At 50.9% G+C, this 18154-nt stretch overlaps 2 protein-coding genes across 2 annotated transcripts in view; both read left to right on the plus strand.

The window, feature by feature from the left end:
• Positions 1–12081, plus strand: part of LOC100031751 (NADH-cytochrome b5 reductase-like) — a 29596-nt gene extending 17515 nt beyond the window's left edge. The window contains exons 7-9 of the mRNA XM_056814596.1: positions 7187–7291; positions 7959–8162; positions 11136–12081. Coding sequence (XP_056670574.1) covers positions 7187–7291; positions 7959–8162; positions 11136–11339 — 513 coding nt within the window. The 3' untranslated portion in view covers positions 11340–12081. The remainder of the gene's footprint in view (positions 1–7186; positions 7292–7958; positions 8163–11135) is intronic.
• The window catches only part of CDCP2 (CUB domain containing protein 2), a 45887-nt gene continuing 39444 nt past the window's right edge, over positions 11712–18154 (plus strand). The window contains 2 exon segments of the mRNA XM_007505886.3: positions 11712–11801; positions 12307–12374. Coding sequence (XP_007505948.2) covers positions 11712–11801; positions 12307–12374 — 158 coding nt within the window.

An 18154-nucleotide genomic window follows, 5' to 3' on the forward strand; every position in this document is an offset into this window, starting at 1 on the left:
TACATTTTATTTATAAAGTCCCCCCCAAGGGCAGCTGGGTGGCTCAGTGGATTGAAAGCCAGGCTTGAGAGTGGAGGTTCTGGTTGAATATGGCCTAACCGATACTTCCCAGATGGGTGACCCTGGGCAAGTCATTTATCCCTCATTGCCCAGGCTTTACTGCTTTTCTGCCTGGATACTGATGCACAGTATTGATTCTAAGACAGAAGAAAAGGGTTTAAAAAATAAAAAAGGGGGCAAGCAGTCTCCCATAAACACCTCCAGGCACGGAGAATTCTCTACCCTCCACCATCTTCCATTCAGTTTGGACAAAATTGTTAGGAAGAGGTTCCCGACGCGGAGGGAAATCTGCCCCCCTTAAACCTGGGCCCCGGGTCCTGGTTCCACCCTCTCGAGGGTGGCGCAGGTAAAGCTGAATCTCTTCCATCTGGAACCCTTCAGACATTTGGGGCCTGCCAGGTGGCCCCCCAAGTCTTGTCACCCTCCAGACTAACCCCCCAGCTTGTCCAGTCCCCTCTTCTAGGCGGTGCCCAGCACTGGCCCCCCAACGGCCCCGCCGCTCCGTCCCGTCGGTCTAGTCAAGCTTCTCCCGCCCTCCTGTCCATGCGCCCAGGGTGACCCCGGCTCGCGCCCCGCCTGCTGGAATCCCGGGTGGCCTTTCTTTCCCTCCTGTGACCTGCTTCCTCGCTGCGGCTCCCCCGCCTGAGCTCGAGCGGAGGCTTCGCCTTCATCCCTCCTCGCTTCGCTTCTACGCCAGCCAGCGGAGCTCCTGAGCCAGGCTGTCTCCAGAGCTCCGCGTGGTGGCTCGGGCAGCTTTCCTCACTCTGCCTTCCTCCTGGGCCTTCCAAAGCTCCCAAGGCTGGGCCCAGGCGCTGGCTACACCTCCTGGGCCACCCAGGACTGAATACGCAAGGCCAAGTCCCGGAGTGCCCGTGGGAGCGAGGACTGGGGCAGTCTTCAGAAATCCTCACCTTCCGTCTTTGAATCAGGGCCGGGTAGGGGTTCCAGAGCAGAAGAGTGGGAAGGACCCCGGGCAAGGAGAGAGCGCGGGATGTCAGAGCTGGCGGGGATAGAGCACCATAGAACAAAGAACCTGAGACACAGGACTCCTGAGAAGGACAGGAGTGAGAATCTTAGTTGGCTTGCCTTGTTAGCAAGCTCACCTTCCATCTTAGAGTCACTTCTCTGTATTGGTTCCAAGGCAGAAGAGCGGGAAGGGCTAGGCCATGGGGGTCAAGTGACTTGCCCAGGGCCACACAGCTGGGAAGTGTCTCCGGCCACATTTGAATCCAAGATCCATCTCCAGGCTTTCAGTCCATTGAGCCACTTAGCTGCCCGCCATCCCTGACTCCTTCTTGATGAAAACCTCTGGCTTTTGGTGATGCCTCTCTTCTTTTCTCAATATTTACAAGCCATCTCTTTAATATTCGGCACAAGAATTTTGCCAGGAATCCACAGGCTTACTACTTGTAGTTTTCCTTGTGAAAGATGACATTTGGGGGCAGCTGGGTGGTTCAGTGGCTAGAGAGCCAGGCGGTCCCGGAGACTGCTGGCACTCTGCCCTCCTGCCAGGGAAGAAAAGAGGAAACAGTCACATTCAGATGGGGGTCTCTGCCCATACTCATAAGGACTGGGCGCACAGCGTGACTTGGAGAGGAGAGGAGGGAGGACCAGATCCCGGAGCAGACTTGGATGCTCCTAGTCTAAGAGGCAGCCCTTTGGGCTCTAGGACCCCGGGTGGCTCTCAGGGGAGGGCAACATTTAGCTTACTGGCACCGACTGGCTTCCTACCACCAAACACTGGGCACACAGAGACCCTTCCAAATGCCTCTTTATCAAGGTAAATAGGGATGGCTTGTAGAGAGATTAGTGCAAACCCCAGAATACACAAGCTTCAAGGATTTCCTTGGCTAAGAGCAAGATAAAACATCTCTGCCCAGCCCAGGAGAGAAGGGATGATCTCACCAAGGGGAGGCTTCTCCTAACAGTTTCTGGGGTTGCAAGCAGTGGCAATCAAGAGGCATGTTAGGGGTCATCTCCCTAGCAGTTGCTAGTGACTCCTTCCCCCTCCTTTTATTATAAAACCAATTTTTATATTCTTATAATACATACATATTTTCTCACCCATTAGAAAGGAGGTTAAGTGACTTGCTCAGGGTCACACAGCTAGGAAGTACCTAAGGTCACATTTGAACCCAGGACCTCCTGTCTCCAGGCCTGGCTCTCAAACCACTTAAAGTCAGGGACTGCTTTACCAAATTTGGTCTTTGTGTCTCCAGTGTCTGGCATGAAAAATGCTTGTTGATTGAATGATTTTGAGTGGGGTCCTCTGTCTTCCTTGATCTTCTTCTTGCTCCCAACATAGCTTTTTCCCCCTTCACCTTCTGCCTTAGAAGTTAGGCATTGGAGGTTACATGACTTGTCCAGTGTCCAGCTTGTCCAGATAGGAAGTGTCAGGCCAAATTTGAACTCGGGATCTTTCTTTTCCAGGCCAGGTGCTCTATCCACTTAGCTGCCCTTCCAACAAAACTTTTTAAAAATTCTTTTCTTAGGTTTTTTTTTTATTCCAAACCTCTACTTATCTGGTACTTAAGCTCCCCATCAGGATTCCTAGAGGACCCTGCTGCTCTTTTGTACAAAATCTTTGACAAATAGTCAAAACCACCCCTAATTTCCCTTAACACCATTCTCTAATGATGAATGTGTGAAAGAAAAAGCATTAATATGAAGACCCACTATGTGCTAGGCATTGTGTTAAGAGCTGGTGGTATGAATAGTAAAAGCTAGGCAGCCCTTGCCTTCAAGGAGTTTACATTCTTACACAGGAGAGGACAGAAATTGGGGCTTGGTGTCTGGAAAGGCCAAAAAGGCAAGAGAGAGAGAAAGGGACAGAGACAGAGAAGGAGGAAGAGGGAGAGACAGAGGAGAGGGAGAGGAGGAGAAAGAGACAGAAGAGGGAGAGAGGACAGTGGGAGAAAGATTGAGAAAGGAGAAAGAGAAGGAGAGGGAGAGAGAAAGATGGGGAAGAGAGAGAGAGGGGGGGAGAGAGAGAGAATGTGAGGAGGCTTGGAGAAATCTCACCAATCCTGAGCACTTGCTCCAAGGTAGGAAGAACCTGAATGCCTGAGGAAGGGGAGGGGAAGAAGAGGAAAAGAGGGAGAGGAGGGGGAGAGGAGTCTGGTGGCCTAGCAGCCGATGGCTGCACCCTGTCCTTTGTACTGAAGTCTCTCTCCCTTGTTCTGTAGTTCCCCATGCTCCCTTCCATCTCTTGTTTATATCCCTTTAAATCCAGGTTCTCTCCTCCTCTAGACATTTCCTCTCCTTTTTCCTCAGAGGGATCAGTGCGGATTGTGTTACCAGAATTTTACTGTTAAGCCTCCCATCCTTCTTGAGCCAGTTCCCCTTTTATCTATCTACCCAATCCTCCAGGCATCCTCCCTGTTCTTTCTCTTCTCTGACCCTGCCCTAGGCCAGTATTCTTCTCCTTCTCCATCACAGATCCTTAAGAGAGGAGCAGCTAGCAGAAGAAAAAAACAAAACTCCTATGGAGATTGTGCATCTGACTCACCTCAGGTAGACTTGTGGTCCTCTAACCCGACAAATCACTTTTCAGCCCCGCCCCTATTTTGCACTTTTGAATTTGCTTTTTGTGCCCAAGTGTCAGGTTTTTACTTTTCTCCCTATTAAACTTGATCTTTTAGGTTCAGCCCCAGTGCTTGAAGCTGCCAAAATCTATTTGGATCCTGAAACTATCATCCAGCACATTAATTGTTTTTGTGGTTTATTTTTTTCCAGCCCTTAACTTCTATCCTAGAATCAGTATCAAGTATCAGTTCTAAGACAGAAGAGCAGTAAGGATTAGGCAACTGGGGTTAAGTGACTTGCCCAAGGTCACATAGTAGGACGTGTCTAAGGCCAGATTTCAGCATGTTAATTGTTAATAAACATCTAGCTCATTAATTCTTGTTGTTGTTCAGTGATTCTTTGTGACCCCATTTGGGGTTTTCTTGGCAAAGATATTGGAATGATTTGCCATTTCTTTCTCCAGCTCATTTTACAGTTGAGGAAACTGAGACCAACGGAGTGAAGTGACTCACACTCAGGGTAATGCAGCTAGTTCCTGAGGCTGGATGTGGTGAGCTCAGGTCTTCTTGCCTCCAGGCTCTGGTGCTCTCCACTGAGCCACCTACCTGTGCTTAATGGTCCCTCAGCAGGTTTTTCATTTGATGTGGTCTTCCAAAGTGATGTTATTTCCATTTCTTCCGCCAGTCCCTCCTTTCTGGTTAGAATCTGGTCTAGAACAGCAGCACGCTTTTCTTTTCCCCCTCGTCTTCTGAAATATGCCATTACCAGGAAAACTAGCTAATTAGGAGTAGCTTAGCACCCGCGTGAAGGAGCCAAGTCATCAGCACCTCTGAAGGCAGCCCACATGATGAGCAGCTCACCACGATGCCTTGCACAGACCTTCTTCCCCGCCTGCAATCCCTGCAGATAAATGAATTAGATGGTTTTCCTGGGAGGCGAATGGAGAACGGAGTCTTGGTAGTTAGGCAGTGATGGATAATAGCTGAATTTGTGACAAAGGATGCAATTTGCCCTGGTCAGGCATGTTGATTATCGTGTTCAGTTTTGGACGCCACCTTTTAGGAAAGGCCTTAATAAGCTAGAGAGTCCGGAAGAGGGCAGCCAGTGTGGTGAAGGGCCTTGAGGAGCTCCTGCCATAGAAGAAACAAATCGGAGTTATAGCATTCGAGAGTTGGAAGGGACCTCATCTGGTCCAGCCACCACCTGAAAGGGATATGCTACAATACACTAGACCAGTGGTCATCCCCTCCTGGACCTCCAAGGAAGGGAAAGCCACCAGCTCCAGAGGGGAGCCCCTCCACTCCACTTTGGGAAGGTTTTCCTGAAATCAAGTCCCCTCTGTTGCTCCCAAGTCTGCCCTCTGAGGCCAGACAGAATCAATTCAACCCTCCTGAATGTGTTTAGCCCTTCCAGTATTTAGACAGGACTTCTAAATCCTTCCTGAGTCTCCTCCAGGCTAAACATCCCCATTGCCTTCAGATGGCATGGATCCTAGGCTGTTCTCCTCTGGATATGCCATCTTTTCCATGTCCTTCTTAACCTGGAGTCCAGTGTGCTGGGTGAGATCTAAAGAAGGCAGCTGGGTGGCTCAGTGGATTGAGAGCCCGGCCTGGAGATAGGAGATCCTGGGTTCAAATCTGGCCTCAGACACTTCCTAGCTGTTTGATCCTGGGCAAATCATTTAACCCCCATTGTCTAGCTCTTACTACTCTTCTGCCTTGGAATCAATACTTAATATTGATTATAAAATGGAAAATAATGATTTTTTAAAAAAGCTTTCCTAAAACCTAAGTGAACAGTGCTGCTAAGTGATCACTTTCTAGCTGTGTGACCCTGGGCAAGTCACTTAACCCCAATTGCCTAGCCCTTACCACTCTTCTGCCTTGGAACCAATACTTAGTATCTATTCTAAAACAGAAGGTAAGGGTTAAAAATATCCACAGAGTTCCCCTCATGTACCAGTTTAGTAATCCTGTCCAAAAAGCAAATAAGGTTAGTCTGGCATGATCTGTTCCTGATGGATCCAGGCTTGGCTCCTTGGAATCCTCTCTTCTCTTTCTAGACAATCTCTAACCATCTCTTTAGAAATGTATTAACATTTCCCAGGAATCAATGCCTGTAGATTCTACTCTCATCTATTCTTTCAAATCTGGACCACTCTTGCTGTCCTCCAAATTCTTTTTTCACAATCTTTTTATGTCACTGACAGTGACAGGATTCTCATCTGGTGGTTCTTTCAGCACCTGGGTCAGGGACTTCAATTTACCAAGGGCATCTAGATGCTGAGGATCTGCTCTCTGTTAATTATTTTTGTTCTGTCATTTTCAGTACAGAAGTCTCCAGGAAGAACCTCAGATCTGTTGTTTTAAAGCTGTCGTTTTCCAGGTTGACCTCTGTCTTCCCTTTCAGTGTTGGGTCATCCTGACCAAGCTCATGTCTCCCCTTCTCCACCTCAGGTCCCTTTTTTCCCCACAGAAGCCTCACTTCTCTTCTCCTGTCATTTCTCCCTAATGACCCGGAGAGGGAAGAAGCATTCCTTGAGGTCCTTCACCACTTGAGGTATGGACGACAGGAATACAAGCAAGCATCAAACATTCAACGCAAGTCAATGCACATCCTACTCTCCAGATTGGCAGGAATTTTCTTTCGTTTTTTAAACTTCCTTCAGGGTGTTGATAACTCAACTCTAAGCACTTTGTTAAAACTTTACAGCCAGGGGGCAGCTGGGTAGCTCAGTGGATTGAGAGCCAGGCCTAGAGACGGGAGGTCCTAGGTTCAAATCTGGCCTCAGACACTTCCTAGCTGTGTGACCCTGGGCAAGTCACTTGACCCCCATTGCCTACCCTTACCACTCTTCTGCCTTGGAGCCAATACACAGTATTGACTCCAAGACGGAAGGTAAGGGTTTAAAAAAAAAACAACTTTACAGCCAGTCATCATCTCTGACTAACGTGGCATCCCCTACCCTCAGTTTCCCCCTTAGTCCCAATACCACCTCCACAGCGGTACCGCAGCCTCCTCTTCTGCCTTGCCCCAGGTTTGTAGCTCTTTCGTCAGTTTGCTGCCCACCCCATCCACTCTGTCATTTTGCTTTGCCCCTAAACTGTTCCACATGCCTTTTCTTATTTATCTTGTCTTTCCTTGCCAACTACCATTCCCTTCTCACTTCTACCTCTTGGGATTCTACTTTATCTTTTCGTGTCCTCCTTAATGTGGTCTTTCTGTGGACTAGCATTTACCCCAGAGCCTGTTCTTCAAAATGTCCTCACTGTCTTCCTTCCATATTCCCCCTTTGCTCTCCAGCCACCGAGTCCAAACCCTTTGTGTCACCGAGATGACTACCTTTTCCTTGCTTCTCCCACCCCGTCTGCTACAGCTCTATAACCCTCCTGATCCGTTAGAGCTGGATTGAGCCTGGCTGCTCATTCACTTCAGCCCTCTATTCTAGGTGGGGAAACTGAAATGAGGAGAAAAGACGTGAATCGAACTAGTTCACAGAGTAAGCTGGGGACCAGCTTGGCCTGGAACCCAGGTGTCCGTACTCCTATGCCAGCGCCCTCATTCCCCTGGCCAGCCGCCTTACCATGACGTTCCTTTCCAGTGCTATGAGAAAGGGCTGATGTCCCAGTACGTCAAGGCTTGGAAAGTTGGTGATGTGGCATTCTGGCGAGGACCTTTTGGGGGCTTCCCCTACCGACCAAACCAGGTGAGTACAGTGAGGGGTGGCGATTCCTTCCTGAGCCACACAAGTGGCTTTCAGGCTTCTCAGAGGGAATGGAGGTGTCTTAATGGGTTCCTAATTAGCAATTAGTGTTTATTTATATTGTAATTTTAATCAAGATTTCTTTTTGTAGAAAAAGCCAAATCCTTTTAATCCTGAATTATTCCTGAGTCTCAAGGACCCTTGTGTTCTTGGGGGCTGAGAGACCTGCAGGTGATGGAGTGGGCACAAATTAAACAGGCCGAAACCTTTTCAGGGAGGCCAGAGGTTGTCAGTCATCTATTTAGGGCTGGAAGAGACTGTAGGCATTATCTAGTCCAACAGTCATCTCATTTAGAGCTGGGGAGACGGAGGCCCAAAGAAGTTAAGAGACTTGCCCAAGGTCACACATGTAAAAGTAACAGTTCCAGGATCTGAATCCAGGTTCTCCGACTCAAAGTCAGATCTCTTGGGCAAACCTGTCCAAGAGTTCCTCACGTTTTTCATGTCTCCCCAACCTCTTGCTCAAGTCAGTCTGGGAGAAGGCTGGACATGTAAGAGGGAGCCAGGGATGGAAGGCCTCAAATGCCAGAGGCAGAATATCCCCAGTGGAGAGTCACAGAGGGTTGGGGGAGAGAGGGGTGGCATGACCTAGCATGTCTCTGTCTCTCAGTATGGCGAGCTCCTCATGCTGGCTGCAGGCACTGGCCTGGCGCCCATGCTGCCCATCCTGAGGGACATCACAGATGACGAAAAGGATGAGACGTTTGTCACCTTGGTTGGCTGCTTCAAGACCTTCGAGGACATCTACCTGAAGCCCCTCCTTCAGGACCTGGCTCGCTACTGGAATGTTCGAACCTTCTTTGTACTCAGTCAGGTAAGGCTGAGGGGAGGGAAAATGAAGGGGGAGGGGAGGGGGAGAGGAAGGATCAGGGGAGGGATGGGAGGGGAGGGGGAGAGGAAGGATCAGGGGAGGGATGGGAGGGGAGGGGGAGAGGAAGGATCAGGGGAGGGATGGGAGGGAAGGGGGAGAGGAAGGCTCAGGGGAGGGATGGGAGGGGAGGGGGAGAGGAAGGGTCAGGGGAGGGATGGGAGGGGAGGGGGAGAGGAAGGGTCAGGGGAGAGATGGGAGGGGAAGAGATGGGGAGGAGGAGAGGAAGGATCAGGGGAGGGATGGGAGGGGAGGGGGAGAGGAAGGGTCAGGGGAGAGATGGGAGGGGAAGAGATGGGGAGGAGGAGAGGAAGGGTCAGGGGAGAGATGGGAGGGGAAGAGATGGGAGGAGGAGAGGAAGGGTCAGGGGAGAGATGGGAGGGGAAGAGATGGGGAGGGGAAAAGGAAGGGTCAGGGGAGGGATGGGAGGGGAGGGGGAGAGGAAGGGTCAGGGGAGAGATGGGAGGGGAAGAGATGGGGAGGAGGAGAGGAAGGATCAGGGGAGGGATGGGAGGGGAGGGGGAGAGGAAGGGTCAGGGGAGAGATGGGAGGGGAAGAGATGGGGAGGAGGAGAGGAAGGGTCAGGGGAGGGATGGGAGGGGAGGGGGAGAGGAAGGGTCAGGGGAGAGATGGGAGGGGAAGAGATGGGGAGGAGGAGAGGAAGGGTCAGGGGAGGGATGGGAGGGGAGGGGGAGAGGAAGGCTCAGGGGAGGGATGGGAGGGGAGGGGAAAAGGAAGGGTCAGGGGAGGGATGGGAGGGGAGGGGGAGAGGAAGGGTCAGGGGAGAGATGGGAGGGGAAGAGATGGGGAGGAGGAGAGGAAGGATCAGGGGAGGGATGGGAGGGGAGGGGGAGAGGAAGGGTCAGGGGAGAGATGGGAGGGGAAGAGATGGGGAGGAGGAGAGGAAGGGTCAGGGGAGGGATGGGAGGGGAGGGGGAGAGGAAGGGTCAGGGGAGAGATGGGAGGGGAAGAGATGGGGAGGAGGAGAGGAAGGGTCAGGGGAGGGATGGGAGGGGAGGGGGAGAGGAAGGCTCAGGGGAGGGAGGGGAGGGGAGGGGAAAAGGAAGGGTCAGGGGAGGGATGGGAGGGGAGGGGGAGAGGAAGGGTCAGGGGAGAGATGGGAGGGGAAGAGATGGGGAGGAGGAGAGGAAGGGTCAGGGGAGGGATGGGAGGGGAGGGGGAGAGGAAGGGTCAGGGGAGAGATAGGAGGGGAAGAGATGGAGAGGAGGAGAGGAAGGGTCAGGGGAGAGATGGGAGGGGAGGGGGAGAGGAAGGGTCAGGGGAGAGATGGGAGGGGAAGAGATGGGGAGGAGGAGAGGAAGGGTCAGGGAAGGGATGGGAGGGGAAGAGATGGGAGGAGGAAGAGGGAGAAGAGAGGGAGAGGGGAGAATGAGCCTGACAGGAGACCATCCCCAGACTGAGGTTCTTACACTCCATCATCAAGCTCTGCCTGAAAAGATTGTCCACTCTCCAGCTTCATGGTTCTAGAGCCAGAGGCCCTGGGTTCAAAAGCCACTTCTTAGAACCTAGGTGACCTTGGCTCAGCCACTTCCTCTCTCTTACCAGTCTCCGTATCTGTACAACGAGGGGGTTGGACTCAATGTCCCCAAAGGGGCCAGCCAGGCCTGAATCCATAGACTCTGGGAGAAAGGATGAGCAGAGGCCAGAGCTTCTTCCTCTACCTGCAGGGCTGTAAAGTTAGAGGGAAGGGATTGAGATTCACCTGGTCCAGCTGGGTCATTTGATGGCTGAGCTGGGTGATATCATGGCTAGGGCACGGGAATAATGGTATTCAAATCCTGGCTCAGACCATGACCAGCTGTATGGCCTTGGATGAGTCCCTTACTCTCTCTCAGCCTCAATTTCCTCCTCTGCCAAATGGGGATAATAAAAGCGCCTCCCTCCCAGAGCTGCCATGAGGACCAAAGAGGTCCCTTATGTAAAGTGTTTGGCAAACCTTGAGGGACTTGAAGCTCATTATACAGATGAGGAAACTGAGGTCCAGGGAGATAAATAAAGGAAGGAAGAAGAAAAGCATCTAATAAGAGCCTGGGCACTCTACAAAAAGCCTCCTTCGATCCTTACAACAGCCCTGGAAGGAAGGTGCTGTGGCTATCCTCATTTTACAGAGGAGGAGGCCCGGGCTCAGGGGCACAAAGCTAGTAAGTGGGTGAGACGGGACTTGAACTCGGGCCTTCCTGACCCCAGGTCCAGCCCTCTGTCCACTCTGCCCCTGCTGCCTCCCCTGGGAGACTCCCGGGTCTTCGAGAATCAGCCTCCCTCCCCCTGCTCTGACTGGTCGCATGGAGGCTGTCCGTCCCGGGCTGGCCTCCAGTCTGACCGCCCCCTCCTGGCCCTCCCTCAGGGACTCTCCCGTATTACAGACAGGAAAACGGAGGCCTCGAGAGGGAGACTAGATTTCTGCCGTCTCCCTTTGCAGAGGGGGTTAGTGTGGGCAGAGTCCATCGTCGACTCCCGGATAAGCCTCAGGGCTGAGACTTAAACCCACCGCGGAGTCCGGGCTCTCCCGGGCCGAGGCCTGGGAGGACAGACGCCGCCTCCAGAGGCTCAGGCTGGGAAGTCGTCGGGGGTGCGTTTGGCCGCCTGGGGTCGGGGCTCCATGCGAGGCCCACAGCGGAGACCAGGAAGAGACCAGGATGAGATGAAGCTGGAAGAGGAGGGGCCGGGCGGGGAGGTGCCAGGAGGGAGGAGAAGCGGGCGCTCCTGGAGAGCCACAGAAGGCCGGAGGGGCCCCGGCAGCTCCGTCTCCCTCTGCCTAAGCAGGGAGCGGTCCAGGCGGCCTTCCTCCCTGGGCCTCAGTTTCCCCGTTTGCACCAGGGCCCCTGCAGCGCTCATGGCCGGGGAGGTCGGGAGAGCCAGCCGCCCGCTCCTCCCCATGGCTCCGTCTGCTTTTTGCAGGAAGATTCCCTGGACAAGCTCCCTGCCAGTTACCGGGAGAGGACCCGCCTGGGCCGCCTGGGCCCGGCCTGGGTCCGGGAGCTGGTCGCCTCGAGCCGGAGGAAGCCCTTCGCCCTGGTCTGCGGCCCGGCCCACTTCAGCCAAGACATGGCCCTGGGCCTGCAGGGGGCCGGGCTGGCCCAGGACTCCCTCTTCTTGTTCTAGCCTCGACGCTTAGCCCGAGGCGGACGGTGCTGCCCTAGAGCCCAGGAAAGGAGCCCCCGGAGTGGGACTGACGCTAAGCCAGCTCCCCCCTCACCCCTCCAAAGAGGAGACCCAGCTCCCCTTGCAGACCTGCCTGGACGGGGAGCTCACCCCCTCTGAGGCCGCCCATGGCCCCAGGACAGTTCCAGGTTTTAGAAGATTCTTCCTGACTCCGAGCTGAAATCTGCCTCCACCCAGCTTCCCCCCATGGGCTGCCTTTGCCCTTTGGGTCCTCAGGATGACTCTCCTGGGACTTGGAGGCTTCTTGTCCTAAGCTAAGCTGCCCGCGTCGGTGCCCAGCGCTCCTAGTTCTGCCTCCAGGACCGGGGAGGCATGGCAGGGGCCGTCTCGTCCCACTGCTGGTCCCTGAACGGGACTCCCAGTGCCTCTGGCGAGCCGTCATCGTGCCGCCGAGAACTCCTGGTGACAGAGAGCTTTTGGTCTCCTTCTGCTCCTTGTTTCTCATTATGGCCGCCGGCACCGGTGAGGGAGCCTCAGCGTCCTGGGGACCCGGTGGGGAGGGGGAAGGGAAAGACAAGCGTCCCACTCCATGGCGCCTCTTCAGAGCTCCTCAGGCTCTACCTTCTGCACTGCCCCAGCGGAGGGCTCTTGGCGCCCAAGATGGGCCCTGTGTGCCAGGATGGAAGGAGGTCATAAAAGCCTTGTCACAATTCTCATCATGAAATAAAGTTTTCTCACCAGACAGAAGCTGGCCCAGACCCATCACTGAGCGGAAGAGAGCCGAGTCCCATGAGGGGTCCATGTGGTGCACCCAGATTCCTCCCGTGAAGGCACCAGATGGCAAAGGCAGCATTTGAACCCAAGACCTTTGTGTCTGTCCAAACCTTCCCTTTCCTCTTCACATGGTGCCTGTGGGCTAGGGCAGGCTCTGATCCTTCGTCTCAGGTCTTCCTCTTTCCCTTCTCAGGCCAGGGCAGCGTCGGCAGGATCCATGCCCGGTCCGGAGGCAGCTCTGTCCTGGCAGGCTGGACTGCGGTGTGGACTGATGTCTGTGAGTTCAGATCTTAACTACTGGGCAGCCTGAAGCAAATCCCTTGACCTCCATCCTGGGGGCATCTGGGTTGCTCAATGGGTAGAGAGCCAGGCCTAGGGATGGGAGGGTCCTGGGTTCAAATCTGGCCTCACACACTTCCTAGCTGTGTGACCCTGGGCAAGTCACTTATCCCCCATTGCCTGGCCCTGACCACCTTTCTGCCTTGGCACCAATCCCTGTGTATTGATTCAAAGATGGAAGGTGAGAGTTCAAAGCAAGTATGACGGAGATAACGGCAGTTTGCTGTTTTCTAAGGCAATTTATGGTAGGTGCAAGCCTGGGCTGGACACAACTGCTCTGGCCTAGCTTGAGCCTCCACAGTGTCCTTGACAAGCGGTCATCTCCCCACTGCTGGGCACGTCCAGTGACGGGGAGCTCACTGTCTCCCAAAGTAGTCCTTCCATTTTTGGACAGCTCTGATTGCCAGAAGATTCCTCCTCGTTTGGAGCTGTACTGAGCACTTCTGGCAGCACAGGCGCCCTAGATGAGCTCAGTTTGGGGCCTGAGCAAGAGATCCTGGAGAAAGGAAGGGCCTCTGTGGGAGGGGGACAAGGGGACCCCAAAAGGCTACTGATACCGGTGGCTCTGTGGCTAGAGATGGGAGGTTCTGGGTTCAAATCTGGACTCAGACACTTCTTCGCTGTATGATCCTGGGCAAGTCACATAACTTTGATTTGACTCTGTTTCCTCATCTCTAAAATGGGCCTAACAACAGCCCCCCTCCCCCGGTTGTTGTGAAGATCCCCCATTACCTCAAGCATTGTAAGTGCTGTAAAAATATTGGCTTTATGTTTTCGGCTTGTGCCTGGCACCAGAGAACCTACAGAGACGCCGAGACCCATTCTTGGTCCTGTAGGAGTTCCCGGCCTCACTGGGGATGAGAAGCTGGGCTGGACCCCGGATCCCAGATGGATGGAAACTGCTAGTGAAGAGACTCAGCCACCAGAGCAGGGCGCCTGCCCTGCAGCTCAGCCTTTCCCATGCGTGGATTGATCTCTCCGGGATCTCTCCCCTGAGCCCTCCCATCTAGCAAGAATAAAAAGGAGGAGAAAATAAAACAGTTCTCGAGACCAGCCAACATCGGAGAAGAGTTGGCTGTGGCATCCCCATTCCACACCCGTAGCCCCCCGCCTCTGCCAGGAAGGGCAGGGACTTCCCTTCTCTTGACCCTTTTGGGGGGACAAACTTGGTCATTACATTTTTGACCCATTCTGTTTCCGTTGTTTTACGGGTCCTTCCGTTTGTGTGATTGCGGCTATGGAGTCTACAGTTTTCCTGATCCCTTTGACTAATTAAGGGAGTTTTTCCATAGTTACGTGAGTCACGTTCTTTCCCTGCCCTCCTCCCATCCCCTCCCGAAGCCACCGCGCAACTCCACTGGGTTCTACACGTGTCCCTGGTTCCTGAGCCCTTTAGCAGCAATCTTCTTTGCAGAGCGATATCCATTATGTTCATGGGCACAGCTCACAGGCATTCACTTGGTTACAGTGTTTTGCCCTTATAGAATGTGCAATAAATAGTTTATGGAACCTTTTTTTTTAATCATTAACCTTTTCGGGTTACATTCCTCGCAGTGGGATCTCTGAGTCAAAGGGTATGTTCGTTAGTCACTTTCTTCCAAATTGTACGCCCAAATGCTTGGACCCATTTTCAACTCCACCAACAATGCATGAGTGTGTTTTTCTATGACCTGCAACTTTATAATGAGTTCTTTTTCTACAACCCCTCCAACATTAAATAGTCCCATCCTTGTCAATTTGCTTGTAGGAGATGAAACCTCAGAGTAACACATAGTCTTAGCCAGGGTTCTCCACTTGGAGTCCCTGAATTTGTTATTCTTAAAAATATAAGTGCAGCTAGATGGCTCAGTGGATAGGAGTCAAGCCTAGAAATGGGAGGTCCTGGGTTCAAATCTGGCCTCAGATGAGTACAAGATAAGTAACCCTGGACAAGTCACTCAACCTCCCTTGCCTAGCCCTTACCATTCTTCTGCCTTAGAACCAATACTTAGTATCAATTCTAAGACCAAAGGTAAGGATTTTAAATAAATATTTTTGTATTAAATCTATACCATATTTCTATTAAATAGAGTTATAATACATAGTTTATATTAAATATATTTCTAATAATGTATAATGTAAATATATAATAATGTACAATAAATAAATATATTTATATCAAATATATATAGTGAGTGAGATGTGTCTATATCTCAGTATATTTCAGTAGCTTCGGTTTCCTCTGTACTTCTATGTATTTTTAGTTCATGTGTCCAAAAGAATCGTTCTGACCCCAAAGAGCTTACGAATCCGTGTCTTAAACAGTTGCCTCAGACACTAAAAGGTTAAGCAACTTGCCTAAGGAGACAGCGCACGATGGCAGTCAAGCCTTGAAGCTAGCTCTGCCGGCTCCAAGGGCAGCCCTCTGTCCACGACAATAAACCACTTCTCACTAACATGCGGCTGAAGAATAATGGGAGGCAGTCACAAAGCAGTCTGGGATAAGAGCTGAGATGAGTGTGGGCACCCCCAATGTCTAAGGGTTCAAGGAAGAGAGAGATGTCTCTGAGCTAAAGTGATCAAGGATGGCTACCTGGAGGAGGTGAGCCCTTCAAGAAAGGCAGGTTGGTGGCCCAGTAGATGGAGTTATTAACTTGGAATCAGGAAGACCTGAATTCAAATTATACCTCAGATTGTGTGACCCTGGGCAAATGGCTCCAACTCTCAGCCTCAGTTTCCTCACCTGTGATATGGGGATAATAATAACCTCTTCCTCCCAGGGTTGTGAGGTTCAAGACCTGAATTCAAATTCTGCCTCAGATGCATACTGGGTCAGTGAACCTGGGCAAGTCATTTTTGCCTCCGTTTCCTCATCTATAAAAGAAGGATGATAATAATGGCTATGTCTTGGACTGGTCATGAAGATCAAATGAGATGATGTGTAAAGTGCTTCACAAATCTAGAATCAACACTACACTGGGTATTAGTTCCAAGGCTGAAGAGCAGTAAAGGCTAGGCAATTGGGGTTAAATAACAGGCCCATGGTCAAACAGTTGGAAAGTATCTGAGGCCAGATTTGAACCCAGGACCTTTCATCTTTGGGCCTAGCTCCTTATCTACTGAGCTACCCAGTTGCCCCTAAATCCTTATTTTCAAATTCTTACTTTCCAGCTTAGTAACAAGTCCAACACAGAAGCAATAAGGGCCAGGCAATTGGGTTTAAGTGACTTGCCTAGGATCACACAACTTAGAAGTGTCTGATGCCAAACTGGAACCCAGAACTCCTGACTTCAGGCCTGGCTCTATCTACTGTACCATCTAGCTGCCCTGATTCATAAATATTAGATCACTTTATAAATGGTAGATATGTTTAGAAATTATTTATTATTTACCTATCCTACAGGATTCTGCCTTTCTCCTGGCTATCCTTTCCTCTTGTGAGACTGATAGCAACTCCTGGCAAGCTTTTGCTTAATTTTTAAGTATTACCTATTAGCACTCTCTTCCTCTCCTTCTTCTAAGACTATTCTTCCCCTCCCCTTCCCATGTGTATCTTTGTGTGATAAAGATTATTCTATTTATTTTATTTCTTCAAGTATCTCTTGGTACCCTCTTCGATCCCCCCCTCCCTTTTCCTTTTTTTGTATATCATCTTATAGCACTTATTACCCCAGTCTCTTCCTGTGAATGATTCTTCCAATTACTATAATAATGAATACAATTTTGAGAGTTACAAATAACATTTTCCCCATATATTAATATATAATTTGATCTAATTGTAGCCCTTAAAGAAGAGAGTTTGAATTTTAAAAAATTTCCCCCTTTCCTTCTCTTTCTTATTTACCTTTTCATGCTTCTCTTGATCTTTGTGTTTGGATGTCAAACTTTCCACTTAGTTCTGGTCTTTTCTTTACAAATACTTGGAAATCTTCTATTTTGTTGAATGCCCACACTTTCCCCTGGAAGTATTTAGTCAGTTTTGATGGATAGGTGATCCATCGTTGAAGACCCAATTCTCTTGCCTTTCTGAAGATCATGTTCCAAGCCTTTCGGTCCTTTAGTGTGGAAGCTGCCAAGTCTTGTGTGATCCTGATTGGTGCTCCTTGGTATCTGAATAAGCTTTTGCTTAATGAACTCATCACAATTCTATTCATAGTTGTTTTAGAGGAGAGGAAACCAGACCTGTGCCTTCATTCAGATTTAGAACTTCCAGGGAAGTAAACTGCATCTGCCACCAATGCAAAATGGCCTCTTCTCATCTGTCTAGGGCACTCAGAAGTTAAATGACTCATCCAGTCACCCCCTCAGGATGTCAGATGTAGAATTTGAACCCTTGGCTTCAAGGCCAGCTTTCTATCCAATTCTCTATGCAGTCTACAGATGAGTGAATGGAGGGTTCAAGGAAACACGATCTTGTCAAGGTGACCTGCCAATCTAGTAAGCATTAGTAGCTATTGCTCTAAAACATCCTCAACAAGTGATCAAATGAGACTTTGCTCAAATCTTGGAGGCTGCCTTCTCTCAGCTCACAGGGATACATTTTCTCTCCAAAAACAAAGGCTGGCATAGGCATAGGTTGTAATTTCCCAGTGGTCCCTGACATGGATGCCAAGTCTCTCTCAAACTTGATTGGATGGTAGTGTGATACCAGATATTGTTTTGATCACTTTTTAGTGCTCTCTCTCCCCCTCTCCCTCCCTCTTTCCCTCCCTCTCTTCTTTCCTCCCTCTCTCCCTCTCCCTCTCTCTCTCCCTCCCTCTCCCTCCCTCTCTTCTTCCCTCCCTCTCTTCCCCTTTCCTCTCTCTCTCTCTCTCTCTTCCTCCCTCTCTCCTTCCCTCCCTCTCCCTCCCCCTCCATTCTTCCCTCTCTCTCCCTTCTCTCTTTCCCTCTCCCTCTCTCCCCCTCCCCCTCTCCCTCTCTCTTCATTCCTCTCTCCTCTCTCTCCCTCTCTCTCTCCATCCCTCCCTTCCTCCCTCCCTCCTTCCTTCTCTGTCTGTCTGTCTGTCTCTCTCTCTCCCACTCCCTCTTTCTGTCCTCACCTTCTGTCTTTCTGTCTTATCCATTTGATTTGAACCTAGATCCTCCTGTCTCCAGGCCTAATGTTCTATCCACTGTACTACCTCATTGCTCCTACACTTGTCTATTGTAGAGTTCAGGAGATAACTGAAGAACAATGGCCAGGACACTTTCTGACTGGGGTCAGAAATCCGTGAGCCCAAATCCAACCATAACCACTCATTTGCTGTGTGACTGTGGACAAGTTGAGCAACTTCTCTGTTCCTCAGTCATGCTCTCTCCTCCAGTCTTCTGTTTCTGGGTAGGCCTTGTCAGATGAAGAAATCTAGCTCTACCATTTACTAGCTGTGTGATGCTAGATGGGGGACTTCACCTTTTTGGGCCTCAGTTTCCCTATCTGTAAAATGGGGAAAATAAGATGTGCTGCTTTCTTGTGATATGTTGATGGTAATGAGAAATGCTCTTTGTAAACCATGGAGAAACAGTTCAACAAATCTTTTTTGTTCCGGGTGCTGTCCTTGGTGCTGAGTCTAACCAAGCTGGCTCCTGGGAGTCTAGTGTTTGAGGCTATCTGTAGGACTTCTTTTCATTTGACAGATGAGGCACCTGAGACCCAGGGAGGTCAAGATTACCTGAGTACTAAATACAGAGCAGCAACAGGATTCGAATCCAGGACTTCTGACTCCAAATCCAACTTTTGACTGTAG

The sequence above is a fragment of the Monodelphis domestica genome, chromosome 2, assembly GCF_027887165.1.
Source record: "Monodelphis domestica isolate mMonDom1 chromosome 2, mMonDom1.pri, whole genome shotgun sequence".
NCBI classification, from domain to species: Eukaryota; Metazoa; Chordata; class Mammalia; order Didelphimorphia; family Didelphidae; genus Monodelphis; species Monodelphis domestica.